The sequence below is a fragment of the Solea senegalensis genome, linkage group LG9, assembly GCF_019176455.1.
Source record: "Solea senegalensis isolate Sse05_10M linkage group LG9, IFAPA_SoseM_1, whole genome shotgun sequence".
Lineage (NCBI taxonomy): Eukaryota > Metazoa > Chordata > Actinopteri > Pleuronectiformes > Soleidae > Solea > Solea senegalensis.
Genome location: NC_058029.1, coordinates 19,877,556 through 19,899,224, shown reverse-complemented (window position 1 = coordinate 19,899,224; position 21,669 = coordinate 19,877,556). Strand labels below are relative to the sequence as shown.

The 21,669-nt window shown below is 43.5% G+C and overlaps 1 protein-coding gene across 1 annotated transcript in view; it reads right to left on the bottom strand.

The window, feature by feature from the left end:
• The window catches only part of adamtsl4 (ADAMTS-like 4), a 38,775-nt gene that overhangs the window by 16,111 nt on the left and 995 nt on the right, over window positions 1-21,669 (bottom strand). The window contains exons 2-5 of the mRNA XM_044034216.1: window positions 20,381-20,444; window positions 16,063-16,646; window positions 14,391-15,087; window positions 1,978-2,080 (exon numbers count right to left, since the gene is read on the bottom strand). Of these exons, the coding sequence (XP_043890151.1) occupies window positions 1,978-2,080; window positions 14,391-15,087; window positions 16,063-16,646; window positions 20,381-20,444 (1,448 nt within the window). The remainder of the gene's footprint in view (window positions 1-1,977; window positions 2,081-14,390; window positions 15,088-16,062; window positions 16,647-20,380; window positions 20,445-21,669) is intronic.

Sequence of the window (21,669 nt, the reverse complement as noted above, 5' to 3'; positions counted from 1 at the left end):
TTGTTGCTAACTTTGCATGTTGGTAATTTGAAGGTGAGCAGTGTTGAAGAGGGGCTTCATTTTTTTTACTGTAAACATCTCTGCTGAGGCTGAACATGAGGCTGACCCGAGTGATGAACCATGACAGTTAAGTCGTGGGCTGGAAAAGCAATAACAGTGAGCTCAAAGTGGGAACTGCAGAGTTGAGAAATGATTCTCTGTGGGTTTGTAATTATGACCTCGTGTGTCTGGCTTGTTTTTAATTTAAAAACGCTGATGAGCGCAGCTTTTACTTTTAGTGTTATTGTCCTGACCTAATAAATACTGTTCTTGTGAGTCTCTGTTTTCAATTCTGTGTATTACGTATATTTAGATAAGAGCGCTACGTGTGTATTATTTAAATGGGGGAATAAAAATATGCCAATGTATGCAGTGGAATAGTGTTGCCAGTCACACAGCGAGTGTGTTGAGTAACTAGAACCAGCTGATACAGTGACCACAGACAGATACACAAACATACGTGTCCAAACATTTTTCCACATAATATCTTAGATCCATTAAGCCGATTGTCCTCGGGGCCAATAAAATCGTACTGTAAATACACCGAGGCGAGTGTAATGACAAATAATGTTTATATCATCCACCAGCTGTGTTTTTCTTCCCGTTACCTCACTCACGTCCTAAACCCCTTACATTTGCAATAGTCTCTCTATCTTTTTCCCCCTTTTTCTATCAAATTCCTCAAATATCTGTTCAGTGCTCTCTCTCTTCCTCTATTGCTGTCCATCAGTAAAAAAAACAAAGGAAATAAGACACACTGTCCACAGCGCTGAACTTTTGTACACTTAACAAAAGGTAAACAAGCACACACACACACAAAAGGCATGAATGCAGGCACTACTATTAGGTACACTCAACTGCTTGTTAACACAAATATCTAAAGAAGCCAATGCAAATGCAGCAACTCAATACTTCTGTCTATGTAGACATGGTCAAGACAATCTTTCTCCAGAATAAAGAGTATAAGAGAATAAAGTAAAGCTTTGTGGTGATTTTGGTTGTTGCTGATGTTATTATTCAACCTCTGGTCTCTGTGAAGAGATGAGAAAAACAGGCTCTGTCAAGCAACACTATCAGAACTGACTGGTGGGCAGGGCCAGAAGCATTTATTCTGTCAAACTGCTGAACGGCCGGGTTCTTTTGAGCGTTTTGTGGATGCTTCTCCGTATATTCAGTCATACTCCAACCTGTGTGCAGCTGTATCACTTTACTAGTGCAAAGTTACTTCAAAGTTCTTGTACATCATTCTTAGAGGACACACACAGACAATGTATATTCGGACCTAAACCCAATTCTGACCTTCAAAAAACCCATTAAACCCAGAATGTCCTCACAAAAAACCACAAAGATAGGTTTGAATCAACATCTGTCCCCACAGCCTACTACATACACACACACACACGGGAGTGAGCATACAGAGAAACCAGACACCGACACACACACACAAACTATGTCGTCTCCCTTTTCTCCCAGTGGTCATGTGATGAAACGCTTGCATCCCATCACCTCTCACCTCCCTCTCCACGTCTTTCTCTTGCTTTATCTCACTCAGTAGGAATCTGTGTACTTAGTCATGGAGAGGCTCAGGAGGAGAGAACGGGTAAAAGGGACATGATGGACAAAATGAGAGGAAAAAGAGAGCAATGAGAGTGTTTGTGCAAAGAATGAAATCAGACTGAGTTCCAGTCATTTTTTTCCCCTCTCACTATCCTTCATGTAGCCAATGAGAGGAGGGGATGGTGGTGGGTTGGGCGTGTTGTTGAGGCCTGTAAACAAATACTGATGCCAGAGCAACACTTCACTCGAGTAATCACACATTTTCCTTACAATTTTCACCCTCCCCTCCTCTCCCCTCCTTTCCCCTCCTCTCCCATTATCACATTAAGGTGCATGCAGCTGAACTCGAAACCACTGTGTGAGCGTTAGCTCAGTCCTCACCCTCAGTGAAAGGTTCCCAGTTGTAGAGGCGACCCATGAACTCCTGAGTGTTAAATGCTGCACACTGCTCTGCTCTGGAGTCCAGCGTTCCTCCGGCACACACCTAGAAGAGCGAAACAGAGACAGACAGAGAGGAATGTTAAAAGCGTCAGTGCCATGCATTGAAATGATATGAAATCACCCAGCTCTTAAACCTGTTTCTCTCCCACTCCCTGGAGAAGTAAGGGTGGAGTGGAGAGCTGCAAGAACAAGTGAGGAAAAAACTGTGCATAAAAGAGGAGGAGAATTAACTTAAGATCATAGCAAATCCCTACCATACCCCTATATAAACACACACACACACACACATTCTCTCTCTCACACACACACGCACACACGCAAACACGCACACACGCGTCTCCCTGCTGCTTTGGCAGTCAGTGAGTGTATTAGCAGCATATGGAAATAATAAACTCTTTGGAAGCGACAGCTCGCATAAATCCACTGTGGCTTTCAGTGCATGACCACAGAATGCTAGTGACTGAGTGAGCACATGTATGACTGCGTGTGTGTTGTATTGTGTGTATGAACACATGTCCAACTTGTGCTTAATCAGACGGGGCCCTTATAGAGCCATATAGTGGAAATAGTTTAAGTATAAAGTACCTGCACTCAAACCGAAGCTAAAAGATCATCACAGACTCTGCTGCTTTCTATTTCACTAACTGTAACACACACACAATAAAGGTTTGGGTTATGTCCAACCTTAACCATAACAATTTACTGCCTAACCTTAAACTAACCACACATTATATCGTAGCCGTAAACTTAACCAGCGCCTCAAAATTAAATTGTGCCTCATTAGACTCAGGTTTTGGCCTCCATGAGGACTACTGGTCCTGACAGAGTCACTGTATATAGCAGAAGAGGTGTACACACACACACACACACACACACACACACACACTTCTTCAAACACGTCACATGTATTTCTTTTAACCAGGTATTGTTACTTTGGTTCTTTTGGGAAACTGCAGTCATCCTGCTCAGTCAAAATCTCCCAGAGTTTACAACCGTGTGATAAACAGCTGGTTTAAACACACATACACACTCTTGAACTCTTGCATGCCGCACACAGAGCTCTCAGATTCCCTTGCAACTCTAATCTCTGTCAGCTTCACAATCTTCTCGTCTCCTGCCATCACTGGTTCTTTGATTGGTTTCTGTTTCCCTTTAGTTTTTTTTTCTCTACCTCTCTGCTCTCGCACAGCTGTCACTAACAGCTGGAATGTTCGTCATCAAGGGAGACAAGAGCAAGGGAGCAGTCAAATTTATGCACACAAAAACACACACACACACACCAGACAGTTCCCATGTGAACCCGCCTCTGCGACAAAGTGTAACTAAAAGACTCTCATGCATATCATGCATAAAAAAGTGCAAGCATGCACTCACTGACACTAGTCTTGCTGAATTTCACACTTTGACTTTGTTGTGTGTGAAGGAATGCATGTGGCCGTCGCAGAGGCTGTCAAACTTTATGCAGTGCACTCGGCCAACGTTTCACGCTCTTCATGCCACCCTTAGTTATGAGTTATGTATGGACAATTTGTTACAGTGGGGTTCAACCTTCTTCATCATGAGAGTGTGTTTCAGTCCCGTTCAGACCTGGTGTTAAAGACGGTCCAGGGAGAGCACCGCACATGTGGACAGCTTTAAGTATGACTGTCTACACTCGACATTCACGTGTCCCGGACGCTTCTCCTGTGACCACTTGTGATCAGATCGTACTTCACAGCAGCTTATTCGTCTGTGTACCAGCTTCTTGTATTATTTCCAGGTGTTAGGCGGGGTTGGGACCTCTGGCACATGCTCAGAGCGTCTCCGACTCTAGTCTGAGTGGAAGTTTATATACATAAGTACCTCGACTCTGCTGTAGTCAAACTCGATTTAGTGCAATTTCAGTCAGACTTACATGTTTATATATATTTTAATGTCTGTTTTTTTGTCAGAATAACGCTACAATTTTTTTGTGTTATGTAAACGTTCTGTGTTTTTTCGGCACAAGTGATAGTTAGAGAGAGGAAAGCAACAGGAGAAGCTGACTCCACTCACGCTACTGTGACATGAAATAAGATTTCAACAGTTCAAAAAAGAAAAAGAAATCATCAAGTGAAATACATTTCATTTGTATAGCGCCAAATCACAACAAATATTCGAGAGAGGAGAGGAGAAGAGAAACCCAAATGTTCACACAATGGGCAAGCGCTTAGTGTCAGTGGAGAGAAAAAAACCCTCCTTTTTAATGAGAATAAAGCAGAATCAGAATCATTTATTGATCATTGTTAATATTGTGGTGGTGGCTACAAATAAATCAACACATGGGCTCTTAAGTATCAGAAGATTGGACGATATTCTGTATATCTGCAGAAGTATTGGGACACATCATCAGTGATGTTCCTGAGGACATTAGGTGTTTGGGTCTTTCAGCATCAGACCTTACTCATTTACATTTACATTTAAGCATTTAGCAGACGCTTGCATCCAAAGTGACCTACAAGAGAGGAATAAGCTACAAAGAAGAAGTCTTGGAAAAAACTCCCCTCGATAGGAACAGCGGACTGATGGAGGGTGAGAGTGAAGAAGGACATAGTACAGGTAAAGGTAAGTGCTAGGATAGAAGATGCTCTTGGAAGAGCTGGGTTTTCAAGAGCTTCTCAAGAGACTCCCTGTTCTGACTCATGAAAAGAGTCTGGATTGTCTTGTGCGGGGTGTTGGCACCACCAGACGACAATCCTTGGATGAAGGGGTAACATAAGCCTTTAGGAGAGCATTTAAGTAGGTGGGAGCAGACCCATGGAGCACTTTGTAGGCTAGCATCAGTGATTTGAATTTGATGCGGGTGGCTAAGGGAGCTCAATGAACAGAGGGGCACACCGGCGTGTTTTGGACCATCTGTAGTGCTTTCACAGGGTCTGGATTGTGTTCCTGTAGAATTTACCTACGTGTTAGATCTCTTTCCACTGCTTCGAGGGTGGAGTTGGTGGCTTTTCTTATAGCCAACACAGTAAAAAAACTGTAAAAATGCAGCTGGTCAGAGGAGTTCAGCGCTGGAGGCCGTCGTTAATGCATCCTCAGGACAGGATACTAAAGAAGTGCTTCCCAAACTTTTTGTACACCGACCCACTTTTTAGATGACAAACTATTGTGACCCGAATTCCCAGTATAAATTGTGCAAAATAAATCTTTTCGGACTAGTTTGACTGCCATTTCTGAAACACTATCCATTCCCAAGTGCAAATCTTGATGCTCCACCCCCCAAAATTAATAAATATATGTGTCTTTAAACTAACTGACACATTCAGAACCCATTGGCTGTGTTTGGAGTGAACTTAACGATGTCCACTCCTGATCAGATTACTCAAGATGGATGTCAATGACAGGTCTGAAGAGGATCTTTGCTGCGGCCACTGAACACGTGAGTAAATGCAGGCCCTTGGAGGTCAGCGTACGCATGTGACCCTGTCGAGCTGCTCAGATGTTTGTGACAAATGCGGTTTGTAATGGCTGTAAATATTTCTGCTGGACATAAACATGCTGGGCCCCCCTTATAAACTGGATCCTTTCTGTGTATCACTGCATGTGTGTGGGTGTGCTTGTAAGACCATAAACAATGAGTAGACAAAAAAACCTCCAGCACATGCCCTTGGATGGTTGGTGTGCAGCAGTGTTATGCTTCAGTATGGTAAAAAAGAAATGAGAATGAGGGAGCCTCTCTAAAAGAGAAAAGGACGATGTGAAAAGAAAAGAAAGAATGCAAGAAAACGTCAAGTGTGTGCATTCATGCGTTTGAGATTGTTTGGGTGCTACAGGGCGGGTAGATTCTCCTCCCAAAAGAGTTTAGGGTGTGTAAAAACAGAGGGAGGCTAATGGGCTGAATGAAAAGAGAGGGCGGAGAGGTGAAGTGAGAGTAAAAACAGAAGCGAGAAGACGTGTTCATGGTGTTTCATGGTCCTGTTGGAGAAATTGTGCGTTATTGTGAAGGCTGGTGCACTCCAGCTTCCCCCCAGTTTACTGTGAGCTCGGGGTTAGGAGGTCTCCTCATAACCGCCAATGGGAGAGAGAACTGAGGGAGAGGGGAGGGGAGGAGTGACAGAAGGGAGAGAAAGGGGAGAGTGGCAGTGATTGAATGGGCCAAAGTCAGAGAGAAAGGGGAGCGATTGCTTTAACAGAAGCAAAATACTTAAAGATGTGGAGAGGATGGGTCTGGGCCTGTGGACAAAATCAAAACACTCAAACCACAAGAATTCTTGTAACATAGTCAGAGTCATTCAGTGACTTGGCAAAATTTTACAACAAATTGAGTTTCAAGATTTTCCTGACCTCATGCCAGTTCATTAACCTGTGTATCAACCAATCAAATCAACTATAAATACACTGGAAAAAGACAGTTAATGACTGTTAGGCTTTCCTCATTTGTGCTTGGGTTGATTGTGATGAAAATGACGCAGCGTTTCATGGAAAGGGCACGGAGTAGAACTGAAATGTCCCAGTAACAACATGCAATAAAAATACTCAAGTACTACAGTCATCAGTACTTGAGGGTAGGGGCGACGGTAGCTCAGTGGTAGAGCGAGTCGTCTTTCAACTCCAAGGTTGTGGGTTCGATTCGATGTGAGCAAGACACTCAACCTGACAGCTGTGCCGGCAGCGTGTGAAAGGGAAGGAAAGATGAGTGATAGAAAAGTGTAAGTATGGTGGTATGAAAGTATAAGTGAATGGATGCTTAAATGGCAAAACTGTAGTGTAAAGCAGCTTTGAGTGGTCATCTAGACTAGAAAAGCCCTTGATTTCTTCTGTCCATCCATTTTCGGGGGGGAGCTGGAGCCAATCCCAGCTGACACAGGGTGAAATGCGGGGTACATCCTGGACAGGTCACCAGAGCAACGCAGGTCAAAAGAGATGAACAACCATTCACTCTCACAATCGCACGTACGGTCAATTTATAGTGTGGTCAAACTAACCTAATCTGACCTAATATCTGCATGTTTGGATGTGGATTTCCTGTCTTGTTGTTGTTTGTCTTGGTCTGTCACTTTCAAAGTGACATATTGTTTCAATATCAAGTATTGAAAATGATATTGGCAACCACTGAAAGTGGTTTAAGTGATCAGTAAAACTGAAAGTGAGGATGAACAGGAAACGTCAATCGCAATAAGCCCCTGAATAAAGAGGCCAGACAAAAAAAAACGTCTCTAATGACACTTTGGGAAATCATTTGACTTTGTCCCTTCATTCTTGCTTCCAAATACTTTTGGGAAACATGATATAATAATCACAGATAAGACAGATAAGACGGATGATGAAAACTGTGTAAAATCAGGATTTAACTCAAGCCACTACTGACTCAGACTATCGCAACACATTCCTGGAATATTATTACAGCGCTTGAAAAAGAGGCGACCTGAAGCCACAGTTAGATTTACGAGAGTAAAAATAAAAGGAGCAAGAAATGAAAGATGTAAAACTGGCACTAACTGGGCAGCGGACAGACGGGGGCGAAAGACGGAGCAGAGAGGAGGTGAGAGAGGGAAAAATAAAATGCAGCTGGTGAGAGGTGCAGTTTGTGTTTTTGTACAGGAGCTGCGAGAGCTGCAGATGTGTTTTACTGCTATGGAGGAGGGAGAAAGTATGTGTGTGCTGGGCACTGCTGCCTGAGAGCCAAAGACATAAACACACATCCACACACACACACAAGCCAAGGTCCTGATCACACATGACAGTCACACGAGAAACACAAACACCAGTCCAGACGAGATGATGAGTTTTGGGCCAGAGCACAGTGTGTGTCACCCTGAATGACTTTCCGTGGGGTTAGTCCACGTGACATGTCCCTGTCGTCTTCCTTAACGCTCAATCATTCTCCACGTATCACACATCTGGCCACACTGTTTCGCGACTGCGTACAGGTTAAGGCCTGGCCGGTCATTCCTGGAGCATTACTTCAGCGTTACACAGACTAAACAACCAAGGGACATTCTTCACACAGCAGGACTTATCACAAATCCATGAAATATGTAATACTCTGTGTGTGTATGCTCATGTATGCACTTGTCCTCGGCGATTAACATCCACTGGCTAATCTTGTGGCTGAGGCCGTGTGTCGCAGCACCACCCAGTCTTCAGCCTTGACCCCTGGGGGGGAAGTCATGAGTTCTCAAGAGGAAACACTGCTCATCTATCAACAACAGTCACAGACATGAAGGAGGAGGCCCCCACGCTGTGTGCTCAACCAATAGAGAGACACATTCCTGTTGTTTTCACAGGAGAACTGGGTCCAAGCCTCAAAACACTTCCACCAACTGTTCAAGGTGAAGAAAAGACAAGAGAAGTGAATTACCGTCATAGACTGTATGTAAAATATTTAAGTGAAGTCGAGGAAGTAGGACACAAGAAAGAACGGAAGTCAATGGGAAAATGATTAATAATGTCAGTAAACGTTTTCCTGAGGGGTTGATGGTCTCATTCACTAGTTTAAGGTCTTCTTTAACCGGATATGATACAGGCATGTTGATTTAATAGGAAATTAATGTTCAAGAGAAGCCAAAAACATGTTTTGTGAAGCCAACGTAAGAAATCAGAAACAAAAACAGGTCATTTGTGAGTCCAATTGTGAGCTAATTAATGCTGACAAGTTGATTTATCCACAAGGGGAAATTATTTATTTATTTTTATTTACTGAGTCACAGTGACTCCTATGACCACCAACATCTAATGACATCATCCTTAAGTCCAAGTGTTTGTGCCAAATTTGAAAAGACTCCCTCAAGTTGCTCTTCACAAGAATGGAATGAACTGGAGAACGGACGGACAGATGGACAGACAACCCATAAATATAATGTGTCTGCTCTGTCCACAGCTGTCCCCTGCACAAAGGCATAAAAAGACTGAATAAGAAAAACACTCAGTGAACAACATTAATCACAAGACCATTGAAAAAAAACAGAACTTTCAAAGACACATAAAAAGACAATATTTCAGCGTTCCACTTCCTCTGTGACACTATCCACTATATTTCCACAAACCACAGTGATAACTACTGAATCAGCACATGTTTCTATAGTAACACATTAGTGTAGGAGAGAGTGTGAACAGCTTTGCTTTATGTTTCCAGGACTCATTTTTCCTAACACATCCCAAAACCCACACTGAACAACATAAAAAACCCGAATACTGCTTCCTCTGACTGGAACCTTCTGCAATGAGGTCTTTGTGAGTTCAAATCCGCTGCTGCAGAAAGCATGTGCTATGTGTGTCCTTAGGCTGCTGGAGTTTAGGAGAAAAGATGGAAAGTGTGGAATGGAAGTGAGAGGAAACGACCAAAGGAGACGAAACGGAACATGAAAGAAAGATTTGAAGGGAACTCAGAGCACACAGGAGCAAATATAAGCCGGCTTTAACAAGCCACTGTGTTGAAAAGTAACAACCTTCGCTGATTATAAGACAAAGTGCAGATCAGTATGAATGAAAACGTCTGCCACAGTCCACCACATCTGGGTCACTTTTTCTACTTCATGACAACAACATTGACCGTGGCAGGGTCTGCACTTAAAGCTGGACAGAGACAGAGCGAGAGAGAGACAGGGAGAGTGAGACAGAGAGCGAGAGAGAGAGAGAGAGAGAGAGAGAGAGAGAGAGCAGCCCTGTGTTGATAGTTGTCATAATATATTTCCTGTGCGACTTTCACTGCAGCAGCCTGAGGCCACTTCAAGTGTCTCTGGTTTGTAGAACATAAACTCCTCAGGTTTCAGGTTCGTGGCACATAACAAAAAGGTTCATGAGTTTACATCAACCTTTCATTACAATAATCATGATATACTGCATAGATATACCTATATCTATACGTCTTACAAAAGGATTTAGATTAGTTTTCATTGTGTAATCTGAAATAGTTCATAGATTACTTCTAATAAAACAATTTACAGTCAAATTATTCCAACGGGAATACTTATTTTTTTTACTTCTAGGAAGCTAAGAAAAATTGAGAACCTCTGGATTAGATGATTAACTGATCAATAAAAAACTAATTTGCAATTATTTTAATTAGTGATTAATCACTCTCTAAAGGCATGTTCTGCACAAGGAGAATCTGCAGCCTCTCTGTCATTAATTAAATGAAAACTGATGAAACCTGACATTTATAGAGGCCACTTTGGGTTCTCTTTTTCTTTTCCTTGTTGCTAATGCGAAAATCATTAGTTGCAGCGCAGCACCACATGTAGACCCAAAGCTAAAGGGACTGTGCTGCTACACAACTCAGAGCATCTATCATCTGGACCTCACCATTCAGGAATGATAGTGCTTTTTGTTTCTACCTGATTTAAACAAAAGTGGGGACTTAAGTGGAGCGATCATGTTTTTCCCGTGAAAATTCAGTCCTTATGTCGGCTTGCATCGATCTGATTATGCCACGCGATGAACTGCTACCGACATGTATCTTAAATCCACACGCCTCTGATCTCGCCTCACTCACCGACGCAGAGGCACGCACTGTTAGTAATTCTTGGTAAACATTTACACAAAAGAGGGCAGTGAGGGGAGCGGAGAGGAAACGTTCAAAGATTCATCCACTTCAAAGTGGAGCAGCATGTGTTGCTGTGAGACGTCTGCTTCAAGCTCTTCTTTTTTGTCTTCTTTCAGGCAGCTTCTACTCAAATTCCACTTCTTCCTCCCCTCTCTCTGACAGAATAACTTCTGCTCTGGTTACACACACACACACACTTTTCCATGAATCTCTCTCTTCCTTTGACACAAACTTCCTCTTGTTTTCATGCAGCATTTTCTCTTTCTCTCCATCCTGCTTGATCAGTGCCTGCTGTTACTCCTGTGCCTCCTCCACCAACATGACATCTTTTGTTATACACTTCTCTTCACCAGCCTTCATCCTTTTCTTTTTGTCCCTCACCGCCTACCAACCTTCCCTGTCCCTGCCCTTTAGTTCACTCTCCCACTACTACTGTGTGAAGATTTTCTAAAAAAACACTACATCTACTACTGAAGTAAGTGTAACCCTCCTATTTCCCTCTCTCTCACATACACACACACACACAGGTTTGCCCAGCTGTTCTTGTCAGGACACTGCATTGACCTCCGCTCATTTAAACAGCATAACCAAAGCCTTATCCCGAACTTAACTATCACTAACCTAACCCCAACTGTAACCTAACCGCAATTCACATCTCTTAATCCTTAAATTAACTAAAGCCAAGTGAATGAGGTTCTGTCTCAGTGGGACCAGGCTTTAGTCCCCATCAGGACTATTGGTCCTGACAAGGTCAATTTCTATGCCAGGAAACGTCCTAAAGGAGGTAACAGAAACAAGTATTCACACTCATACACGCGCACACACACACACACAGACGCACGAGCACACACACACACACACACACCAAACTCTACCTTAAGTGTAATTATAACCTTAACCCCAAAAGCAAGCTTTATAGGTGAAACCGTTGTGAGGACCAGCCAAAATGTCCTCACTCTCTCAAAATGTCCTTGCTTCCTATACTGTTTTTTTGGTTCTCTCTCTCTCACTCTCTCGCACACACACACATACGCACACATGCACGCACACACACCTTCTTCTCATTTCCTCTGTCCTTCTCTTGGTTCTCCACTTGCTTCTACGCAACAGTAAAAAACACACATACACAAAACCAGAGCCAGTCACACTTGTGATGGGCCTCAGGCGCGCTGTGTTGCGATAACCTCCCCCGACAGATAATAGGATGTGTCACATTCAGTCTGACTTCCTCTGTCATTCACCAAACACACACACACACACACACACATGCACACACGGACACACAAACACATGTATACAGTGCACGCAGGTCTGGGCAAAGTCCTGCGTACATCAGCACTTCAAACCTATGTTTAAGTCACGATGATAGAACGTATAAAAATGTGGAGCAACAATCAATGCAGGAGCAAACACGGCAGAGGCTAAAGTCGGGTAAATGTGTAACTCAATGAGTCAGTCTCAGTCCTCACAGGACTGCTATTAGCGCTGCTGGCGCACAGGCGGCCTGTATCCTGCCAGCTACTAAATCTGTTTTAACATATCACACAATGCCAGGCCGAGACACAGAGAGAGACACAGAGAGAGCAGGAGATGAAAGACAACAAGAGAGGCTGCCAAATTATCTACAGAGAGAAAGTCAAGGGTCCGTGAGTGCCAGCCTGTGCCGAGATTCAAGTGCCTACTTCCCCTCAGTGAGAGTCAGACGTAGATGTGATGTGTAAGAGTGAAAATGAGCATGTTCGTCTATGTGTGCGTCCGTGCGTCTGAGTGTGGTGTTCGTTAACGTCAATCTTATCGTCTTCCTCTACAGCCTCACTTAAGCCTGCTGGCAGAAATAACCCAGTCACATGTCACTCCTGCATGATCAAATCTTTAAAAAGCTACTACAGATGAGAGTGCTTTAGTTTCCTTCACCAGTCCTGTGCAATATGTCACTCACACTGTACTTTTTTGTTTGTGTGTTTGTTTGTGTAAATAACACTCGGATAAGCACAAGAGGAAGTTTGTTAGTTTGTCCACAAACACACCGTAGATCGAAGTCTTTGCATCATCACTATAATTGATATCAGTGCTGATATTTTAGGATTTTGAGACTTTGACACAAGAATTAGACAAATATAATTTATCTAAAATGTAAACGTGTAAATGTGACATTTTGTTTCATGTAAGTACACTACTCAAAAATATATAACATTAGTGTTGTGGTGTTTTGATATTTTAATGCAGAAATGCTATATATTACTATGACAAACAAGCAGCTGTACAAGACTGTTGCCCACTAGAAAACAAGGATGAATTCAAAGCTGAATCCTGTGTGGTCGAGGTTGTGTCTCTCTCTTGATCTCAAGGGACGAGACATGAAGGATAGATTTTTCTTTTAAATGTTAAAAATGGGTTATGGTGAATTATACAGTTCATTTTAAGCAGCCACCACCAAAGGTGGAAAATGTGTGAGCCAGTCCCACTCGGAATGCTGAGTTGAATCACCTGATTTTGATTTACATGGCTGGTTTTTCATATTATAATTTTGTAGGGTAGAAACATGTTATTTTGTGATGTTTTATTTAATTCAAATTATGGGCAAAATCATTGAGAAAAATCACTTTGTTTGGAAAAACCTGATCGACAACTTTCACTCTCAGTCTCACAGTTAACAGTTAGAGTGAAATCAAGTGTAGCATTCCTGTGGCAGTGAGAGCTGAGTGAGAGAGACGTCGCCCTCAGTTTCTCACCTGTGTGATGAGAGTGAGTCCAACCAGAATCTGACAAGACTGGCCCGTCTGTGTCTGGCAACGCTGACACACACACTGTTCTCACTGTACTGATACTGTCCTCACTGAGTGATATAGAGCAGGTCACAACCTGGGCCGTCAAAGAAGACCCCTGTACAGTACAATATACTCTATAACACATTGAACACACAAGCAAACTATCATAAAATATCATATTTCATTGCATGATACTATATTGATTATCAGTAGAAATATTCTTGACAGCGGTTTTATGTTGAATTTAAGACTCCTATGGGTAGATGGCAGTAGGGTTTGGGCCATATTTATTTTTTACGAGAGTTTTTCTTAAAATAGACTCTTTGAGGGAGGTACTTAATCTCACATTCCATTTTAGTAGAGGCAATTTCTCACAAGGAGTTTGCCCTCTTTTATATGGCCTTGTGGGTGCCGACGGAAATCTCCTGGCATAATCTCAAACACAGTTTCCACAGTTACCGTCTTCTTTGTTTGTCTCTTTTGACCACACAGGGCAGAGTGTGTCACCAACTGGACAAGAGAGTGGAGCCTGAGCCGTGCCGTCAACAAACGGTCCACACAGACTCAAAACTGCAGAGTTTGCATCCTTCAATGTGGGGTCTGCATGGGCTACTGCCAAAATGGGCAGATGACGTCTGTGGACCTGAGAAGTGTCACACAGGCTTCATAGTATCCCAGTGTATCACAATATCTCATTGTTGCACACATGCAGTCGCTCACAGAGATACTGAACGCAGCACTCAAGTGTACAGTTTCACAACCGAGGTGTGTGATCTGGTTGTGACCCAGAAATCAAACATGCCTCGGAGTAGCTGAGGCACTCAGGTATTTTCCATGTGAATGCTCATAGACAACCAGCCAGTGTTGGATCTGCCTACCACATACTCTCTGCGCTGACCTTCAGCTCCTCCTTTTACACCTGCCTGCCTAACTGCTCCCTTCAACACGTGGCATGCAAATAAATCAAGAGCGACTGCAGGCTATATATACCGTGTAGTTGAATACAGCAGCTGAAGTGAGTTACTGCACTTATTAGGAGCTAGTAAATTAAGTGTAATATTCCATAAAGGTGAGGATTTTACCTGTGAGAAGCACCTGCGGTACTCCTTCTCTGGGCCAGAACATCTGACGACCTGAGGAGCTGCTCTTCCCCTCTGCCTGCCTGAGTCCCCCCCCAGGTGCGGGATGTGAGGATGCTGTAATGGGTAGATGTTCCCTGCGGCGGGTGGAGCCTGCGGGCTGAAGCCTGGGTGTAGCTCCCTCTCTCTGTGCACAGGGCTGGAGCGGTGGAGAGGAGGGGAAAAAGGCGAAGCAATGGCTGGAGAGTTTGGCCGTGAGAGAGGAGAGACGGGTGGAGGCGGAGCCGTAACGGAGTGCCAGTCAAAGCGTTGGCGGCCGAGTACAGATGGTGATGAGGAGCGTGAGTAGGAGTGAGAGGACGGTCTCACATGCTCTGTGCGTGAGTGTGGAAGTCTGTTGATATAACGGTGGTGAGGTCTGCCAGGCGTCGTGGTCGTTGTGGGCACCTCCTCAGCAGCAGGTGACTTTGTGCTCTCCCCCTCCTCTCTTCTCACCACCTGTCTGTCTTCTGCGTCGCTCCCCCACTCTTCCTCCCTCCTGTTGTTCTCCGACTCATCTTCACTCACAGACAGTCCACTCGTTAGCGGCGTAGCGGCGGTGCCATTAGCCGTGTGCCGAGCCTGACGGTTTGGGCGGTGCAGAGGTAAAGAGAAAGGCACTCTGCCATAACCAAACTGACCTGGACGAATGGCGGACGGCCTGCAGGTAAAAGATTAAAAAAGAAAGGATCAAAGATCGAATCCAGAGAGACATTTACAGAAAGAACCAGAAGCAGCTATAGCTTCTTTTGCATAACTACAACCAGCATGTGCAGACCTTAATAACAAACCAGCTCCAACACTCATCATAACAAACACCCTCTTTACATAAACAATTAACAGATAGCACCTCAGTGAATTCTATGCATAAACCTAATCTAACATAATCTGAGGACTCGGCTGTTTCTTTGACTTGATTGTATAAACACACTTTTCCTTTATTCTGCAAATAATGCTGCTCCTCATCTTCACCTCTGAGTTCTTTATATTTATCCTAAACCAACCATGGTTGCTACTGACAGCAGCGATGCAAGACTCACTTCCCATGAACAAGAAAAGAGTGAGTTTGCTGAGCAAAGCAAATGTTAATCCTTCCATTTCCAAATCACGTTAATTACTGTTCAGAGCTTTAGACTAAGTGTTGACGACAACTCTTTCAAATTCCTGATACAGACACTGTTTCAATATTTATGTGTTGAAAACAGCTGGTAATAATGTGTTTGTGTTTAATGCACAAACATACACAAATAAACATGAGGACAGCATATCAAAAAATACAAGTATTGACAGAACTATAGCCAGTGTATGTGCTGATCGAGACATTTTACAATTAAATTTGAACTGGCGTCAGTGGAAGGATGAGGGGCAGCTCTCACTCTCTGTGCTGAAGAAAAATGTGTGATTTAGTAGAAAGCTCTGTGAAGGATTGTTTTTGTCTACCACATAATGGCCTTGTTTTAGCTCATGCAGTATACAGTGGTCATATGCCCCAGCTGTAATCAGCTGACAACCAGCTGACCGCAATCTATTCGTCAGGCTCCAATCACAGCCACTCACACCTGACCAAACATGTCTTATTCTCATTTCTTGTTCTTTGAGAGCCATAAGATCAAGTTTCTTTTTATTTCAGCCTCACCTCCTCGCTGGCAAAGACTCCCGATTGGCGGCGACCGATCTTCTGCTCCCGCTCCCTCCGCCTCGCACCGCTGCTCCTGGAGTGGTTGGCCTCCTGGCGATCCGCGCCTGTGGGGAGTAGCTCTGTGAAGGAGTGTGATAGGGGGATCGGTAAACTGACACACGCTCCTGATTGGTCGGGGAGAATTCCTGCTGAAAAAAAGGAGGCGATGGATCGACTTGTCCGGGAGCAGCCGATCCCCCGCCTCCTGAGTGGGTATTCCGATACAGAGGCAATCCTGGATTGTGATTGGTGGCAATTGGCGGGGAGTGATAAGGCTGGTGTTGCCCGGGGTAACGAGGAGGGACATAGGGGTACACAGGAGAAAGGACAGGTGCTCCGATGCCCCCGGGTAGATACCCTGCCCAGTTAGGAGGAGAATGAGAGAGGAGAGGAGTCTGTGGAGGAGGAGGTATACACTTCCTGCTCCTCTCTGAGATTCCAACACCGCACGTCTGAGAGCATTCTGACCACTCCCCCCACACAGACCACACCCCCTCTGCTGGCTCCTCCTCAAACACCTGCCGAGACTGTCGACCTACCACCTGAGAGACACACACACACACAGAGAGAGACATAATTCTGTGTTATTCTGTGAAAATTAAAACATTTGTGTATGAACAGATTGTCTTTTTCTTTTCACTTAGCAAGTTAACACAAATACACAGAAAAATGGTTTTTAAACTAATAAAAGTGTCCATGGGATTGAAAACAGATGATTCATTCCAGGAGCTACATTTATTTTAATGTCCACCATGTGATTTTTGTACTTGAAAGAGCTGAATGAAATACTAATTTTCCACTCAGCTGTAATAGGACCAGCAAGTTTGAAAACAAAAGTGCACATCTACAAAGTGTTGCCCTCAAAAACTGCACGCCATGGCAATATTTTGCAGAAGTAGCAAAACCTCAAACCTCTGGAGGGACTTTGTTTCTCCACAGAAACTGAGTCAACTGATGAGCTGCAGTCGCGTGAGTTTCCTTCATTGGAAGCCAAAATAAAAGTTCTGAATGGTTGACTCGGGCTTAAGAGAGACTCAGTCACCTGCCAGCAGCAGCTTAGGAGCAGATGGATAAATTGGTGTTGGTGATATGAATGCACCGAGGTTAACATGGCTGTGCATTTGTGTTTGTATACTGTGTGTGTGTGTGTGTGTGTGGGTGCCAGGTCCTTCCTGGATGTCGTCTTGTGTTGCTGCAGGTAAAATTTGTTTCTCCTCTCATTTACTAACTGAAATATTGCTGTGGCTGGCAGGGCAGCAAACGCGAGCGGGCGCTGAACAAACGTTTCCATTCAGAAAGAAGCAGCACATAAATCAGCGCTCCACCACTCAGCGTGAATGTTTGTGTACACGGGCAGAAATGTGCAAGTAAATATGTCGTGTTTGTAAATGGAAGTGAGAACAGGACAGGTGTAAGTGGCATAGATGTGTGTGTGTGTTCTTGTATTTCTAGCTTTGTGCAAATGTTGGTCACATTTGCACAAAGTGAGGACATTCTGGCTGGTCCTCACATCTTTCACAGCTTCTGTGGGGTTGAGACTTGGTTTTAGGGTTACGGTTAAAATAGGGTTTAGGTTATGATTGATGATTTAACAAGTCTGATCTTAAATTATTTGCTTATTTTCACAAAAGAAATCAAATTTCATATCGAGTTCAGAGCTTTTATTCTGAAATATGATATGATATGATGTTGTCATGGAGACAATTCTTAAAATTGTAATATGAACAATAAAAATTAACAGTACGAGTGCATATCTGACACGCTGCTGATTTAAGACAGCGTCCACATTATTGTTAGCAGAAGGCAGCAAACGTGGGTTTTTGTTTCTGAAAACGTTTGAAGGCACGTCGCCTCATGAAGATACCATGTTTTGGTCCAAATATTCAATTGCTTACAAAAAGACCACATTTACTTGCTGATCCATGGTTTAGGGTTAGGGTTGGCCACTTCCCTACCAATGTGTGTGTGTGTGTGTCAGAGAGTATGTGTGTGTTTCTATGTGTTCCTGATGTAAAATGAGGGGGGAGACTGGGAGGAAAGGAAAGCAAGAGGGGTGAGATAAATGAGGAGGGGTTGAGGCAAACAGGCATAACGACTGTGTGTGTGTGTGTGTGTGTGTGTCGTAATGAGTGACATCAAACACACAGCTGCCACATAACTGGGACCATTAATGAGCTGTGTGCAGTGACCCTGCAGCAGCCACCGTCGACCTCTGGAGCTACTGGTTAAACTCCTCCGACACTGTACGAGCAGCCGCGAAGGCCGTGGGTACACACTCTGAGGCCCCTGTGATTTCGTTTTTGTTTTTTTTTTGTCAAGAAAATATTTATACTGGTGGTACCATGGGCCCTGTCCAGCTGCAGAGCTGGACATTCTGTCTTAAAACAATACTCACAAGCCCAAACATGCAATGAAAGTGATATCACCCCCCCTGTATTAATATTATAGCCACTTAGGGGACGCAGGTATAAGTTCACATTGGCAGGTAAGTTGAGATGGTGAACTTATTAGCAGACAGCTGTTTATTTAGTCATCCAGGAGAAGGCATCAATAACTCACTTGAAGTTTAATCTTCACTATGTACCACCTCCTGAGGGAAATATGTGAGGGGTGTTGAACAATGGAATGCTCCACAATGTTCTCCACCTAATCCACAACAGTGTCCATCTGCTGTCGGTTGTTGTGTAGGTGATGTATCGAGGGGTTTTTCATTTTACTCTTGAACAGGGGTTACAATGGTATCAGAGAACGAAGCAGGAACCAAAACAATGATGTTGCAGCTTGGACTGATAAAAAACAAAAAAACAAGCTGGAGCCACATAAAGCTTTTGGAGGTGACCCCGTAGACTGTAAATAATAGTAGACGGAGTGTCTTCCGGTAGCTTGAGATTCGCGATTTGACTGGCGCCATGTCATTCCACCATAGACTTCCATTCAAATGGAATTATTTTTGCAACCAGCAAAGTTGTGCCCTGATGGCTAACTGTTACTTCTGTTTTGTGTTTTGTGTCGTTCATCATTTCAGTTCAGTTCTGCTGCATATGACTGGAATCACTTCATTCATTCAGCTTTCTTCTTTTAAAAATGTAGTGAGGGCAACAATTCGCAACTGTTGCACCTGCTTTTAACCATTTTTATTCAACACGTGACGTTGTTTATTTGTGTGACCCCTTGTTGTGTTGCCTCTTGCCCAGGTCGTCATTGTAAATGAGAATTGGTCCTCAGCTGACTTAGCTGGTTCAATACAGGTCAAATAAAATAAATATATAATACTCTGTGAGCTTTACTTTTTAACTGGAAGACTACATTCATTTTTATATATTGTAAGACACATCACTGATCTTGAGTGTTGGCAGACTTTTGTCGTTCACATACAACAAACCCAGCGAGGCATTATCTGTCCTCAGATCACGGGAGGCAGGACACCGTGGGCTGTCAAGAGTTTCTTCCGCTGCATACTCACATGAGCTCACTCAGATATTAGACTAGTCTGATTTCCGGAGTCTGATCTACATCTGGGAGAAACCTTTTGACACAGCATTGTGTCCAATTCAAAACCCGGACTCCACAAAGAGTCAGTGCTGTCTGCACATGAGGGCCGGGCTGTTTGTTGGTTTGTTAAATGCTCCTCTTCACAAAAAATGCATTCACTTGGTGATGGAGGGAGGAGGGAGGAGAGAGGGGAATGCTAACAGCAGCACTGGACAGGATGTCAGCCAGAAAAGATGACATCACTGTGACAGCAGCAGTTGTTATTTAAAACAGTGCATAGCTGCTCTCAGCTAAACCATTTAACACATACAGACTGTACATGTCTGTTCACAAAGTTGCAAACTGGGCGGTTGTATTGTTTTGAAAAAAACGAGAATGAAGTGAAATGTTCAGCTGAACTTAATATCAAATCACTTGAATCAAGTGGGACATGTGGTTTGAAATTCTCTCTTTGTTTTTTCCTTAACAGTAAATTCCTTCTCTGCTTTGGAGGTTTGGAAGGAACACAGAGGGCGAGTTTCTGATTAAAATGACAGTTTCTCTGGAAGACGGATGATTTGACTCAGACTTAAAAGGCAATATTTCTGATTTGTCTGTGGATGTTTGGATCGGTTTCTCTGTGTAGCCAGTACAAACAAGTGTGACCAATAACTTTCACCGGGCATGTGAGTTTGCTTTTTAACAGGCATAAAAGTGCATCTCTCCTTAGATCGTGATCACCTTTCACCCCTCGACTGTGGCTCTATTGTCTGCGGATGAGATGTACGATGAGTTAATGACTCACCTTCCGTTTGGCAGCCTTGGTCACAGAGGTCGTGACCACCACAAAGCCCCACAGCACACAGAGCCTGCAGGGATAAAGACAGAAGTTGCACATACACAGGGATTTGAATCACAGCAGGTTGAATAAGCTCTTTCATAAAGGACATAATAACTGTTCCATGATCTAAACGTCATACTGCTATATGCTGTGCGAACTCACACAGACTTGTATTATTCTCTTTCCAGTGATCGTCAACTTTCTTGACATACATTTATTTAAAATCAGAATTAAGTGGACACTCTATCAAATGTTCCAATGACCTAACTGTACTTTAGAGGGCAATCATGCCACACTCTTTCCTGCTACAGGTGGTGTGTGTGGGCTCTGAGGTCTGAACAAACGTTTCTTTTTGCCCTTCAGGGTTCACAGGCAAACATCTCAATTAATCTGCAGAAGCCTGAGAGGTGCTAACAAACTAATGGGTTTAAACAGCAAGAATGTTTTCCCTCCGCATGCCTCTCTCTGGGACTGTACACACCCTGCACGAGGATGTGGTTTTTACACACACTCGACCACACTCGCAGGGGCAATCGTTCGCGACATCCAACATCATCTTGTTCTGTCGTTTTTATTTGAGGTCTGATGTTTGAGGGAGGTGGTTTATGGTTAATGGTGGCGTTAAATATAGATAGAGTCCTTAAAATTCATGTTTCTTGACAGTAAAAAAAACTGTGCAGTGAACAGGTTGTACATCTGTAAAAGTAAATCAATTACTGAGCCTTTTAAAGATGCAGTGCAAAACTTTTGGTTCACTTTTAATTCCCATGATAAGAAAAAATGTAACATTATTTTTAAGCTGCGTCCTTCATCTGAAAATGGGCTCTGTCAAGCAGAACTATGAGAGCTGATTGAGGGAGTATGTTTTCAGTCAATCTCACACCTGCACCCGTCTCACTTGACTAGCATGTCGCCTCTTTCCGTCTGTCTTGATATGAAACAAATCACTTCCTGTGTGCAGCACAGAAATGTTGCCAGGCAACACAAGTGATCCAAACACAGAGAGACATGTGTGTAGCTATAGGCTTAACCAGTGTTGTGTGAATACATTCGACAATAGTGTGAATGTTTTTATTGAAAGATTACACATTAGAGCTTTAACTCTTGTGGAGACTAATGTCAGGCGAATGCACTTGTTCCTGCACAATATCTACTTTTCTCAAGGAGATCCCTCGACTTTGCTTTGCCTGTAATCATCACAACCCACACCACACAAACACTGGGGACAAGTGTACTGGAAACAAGTGGAATCT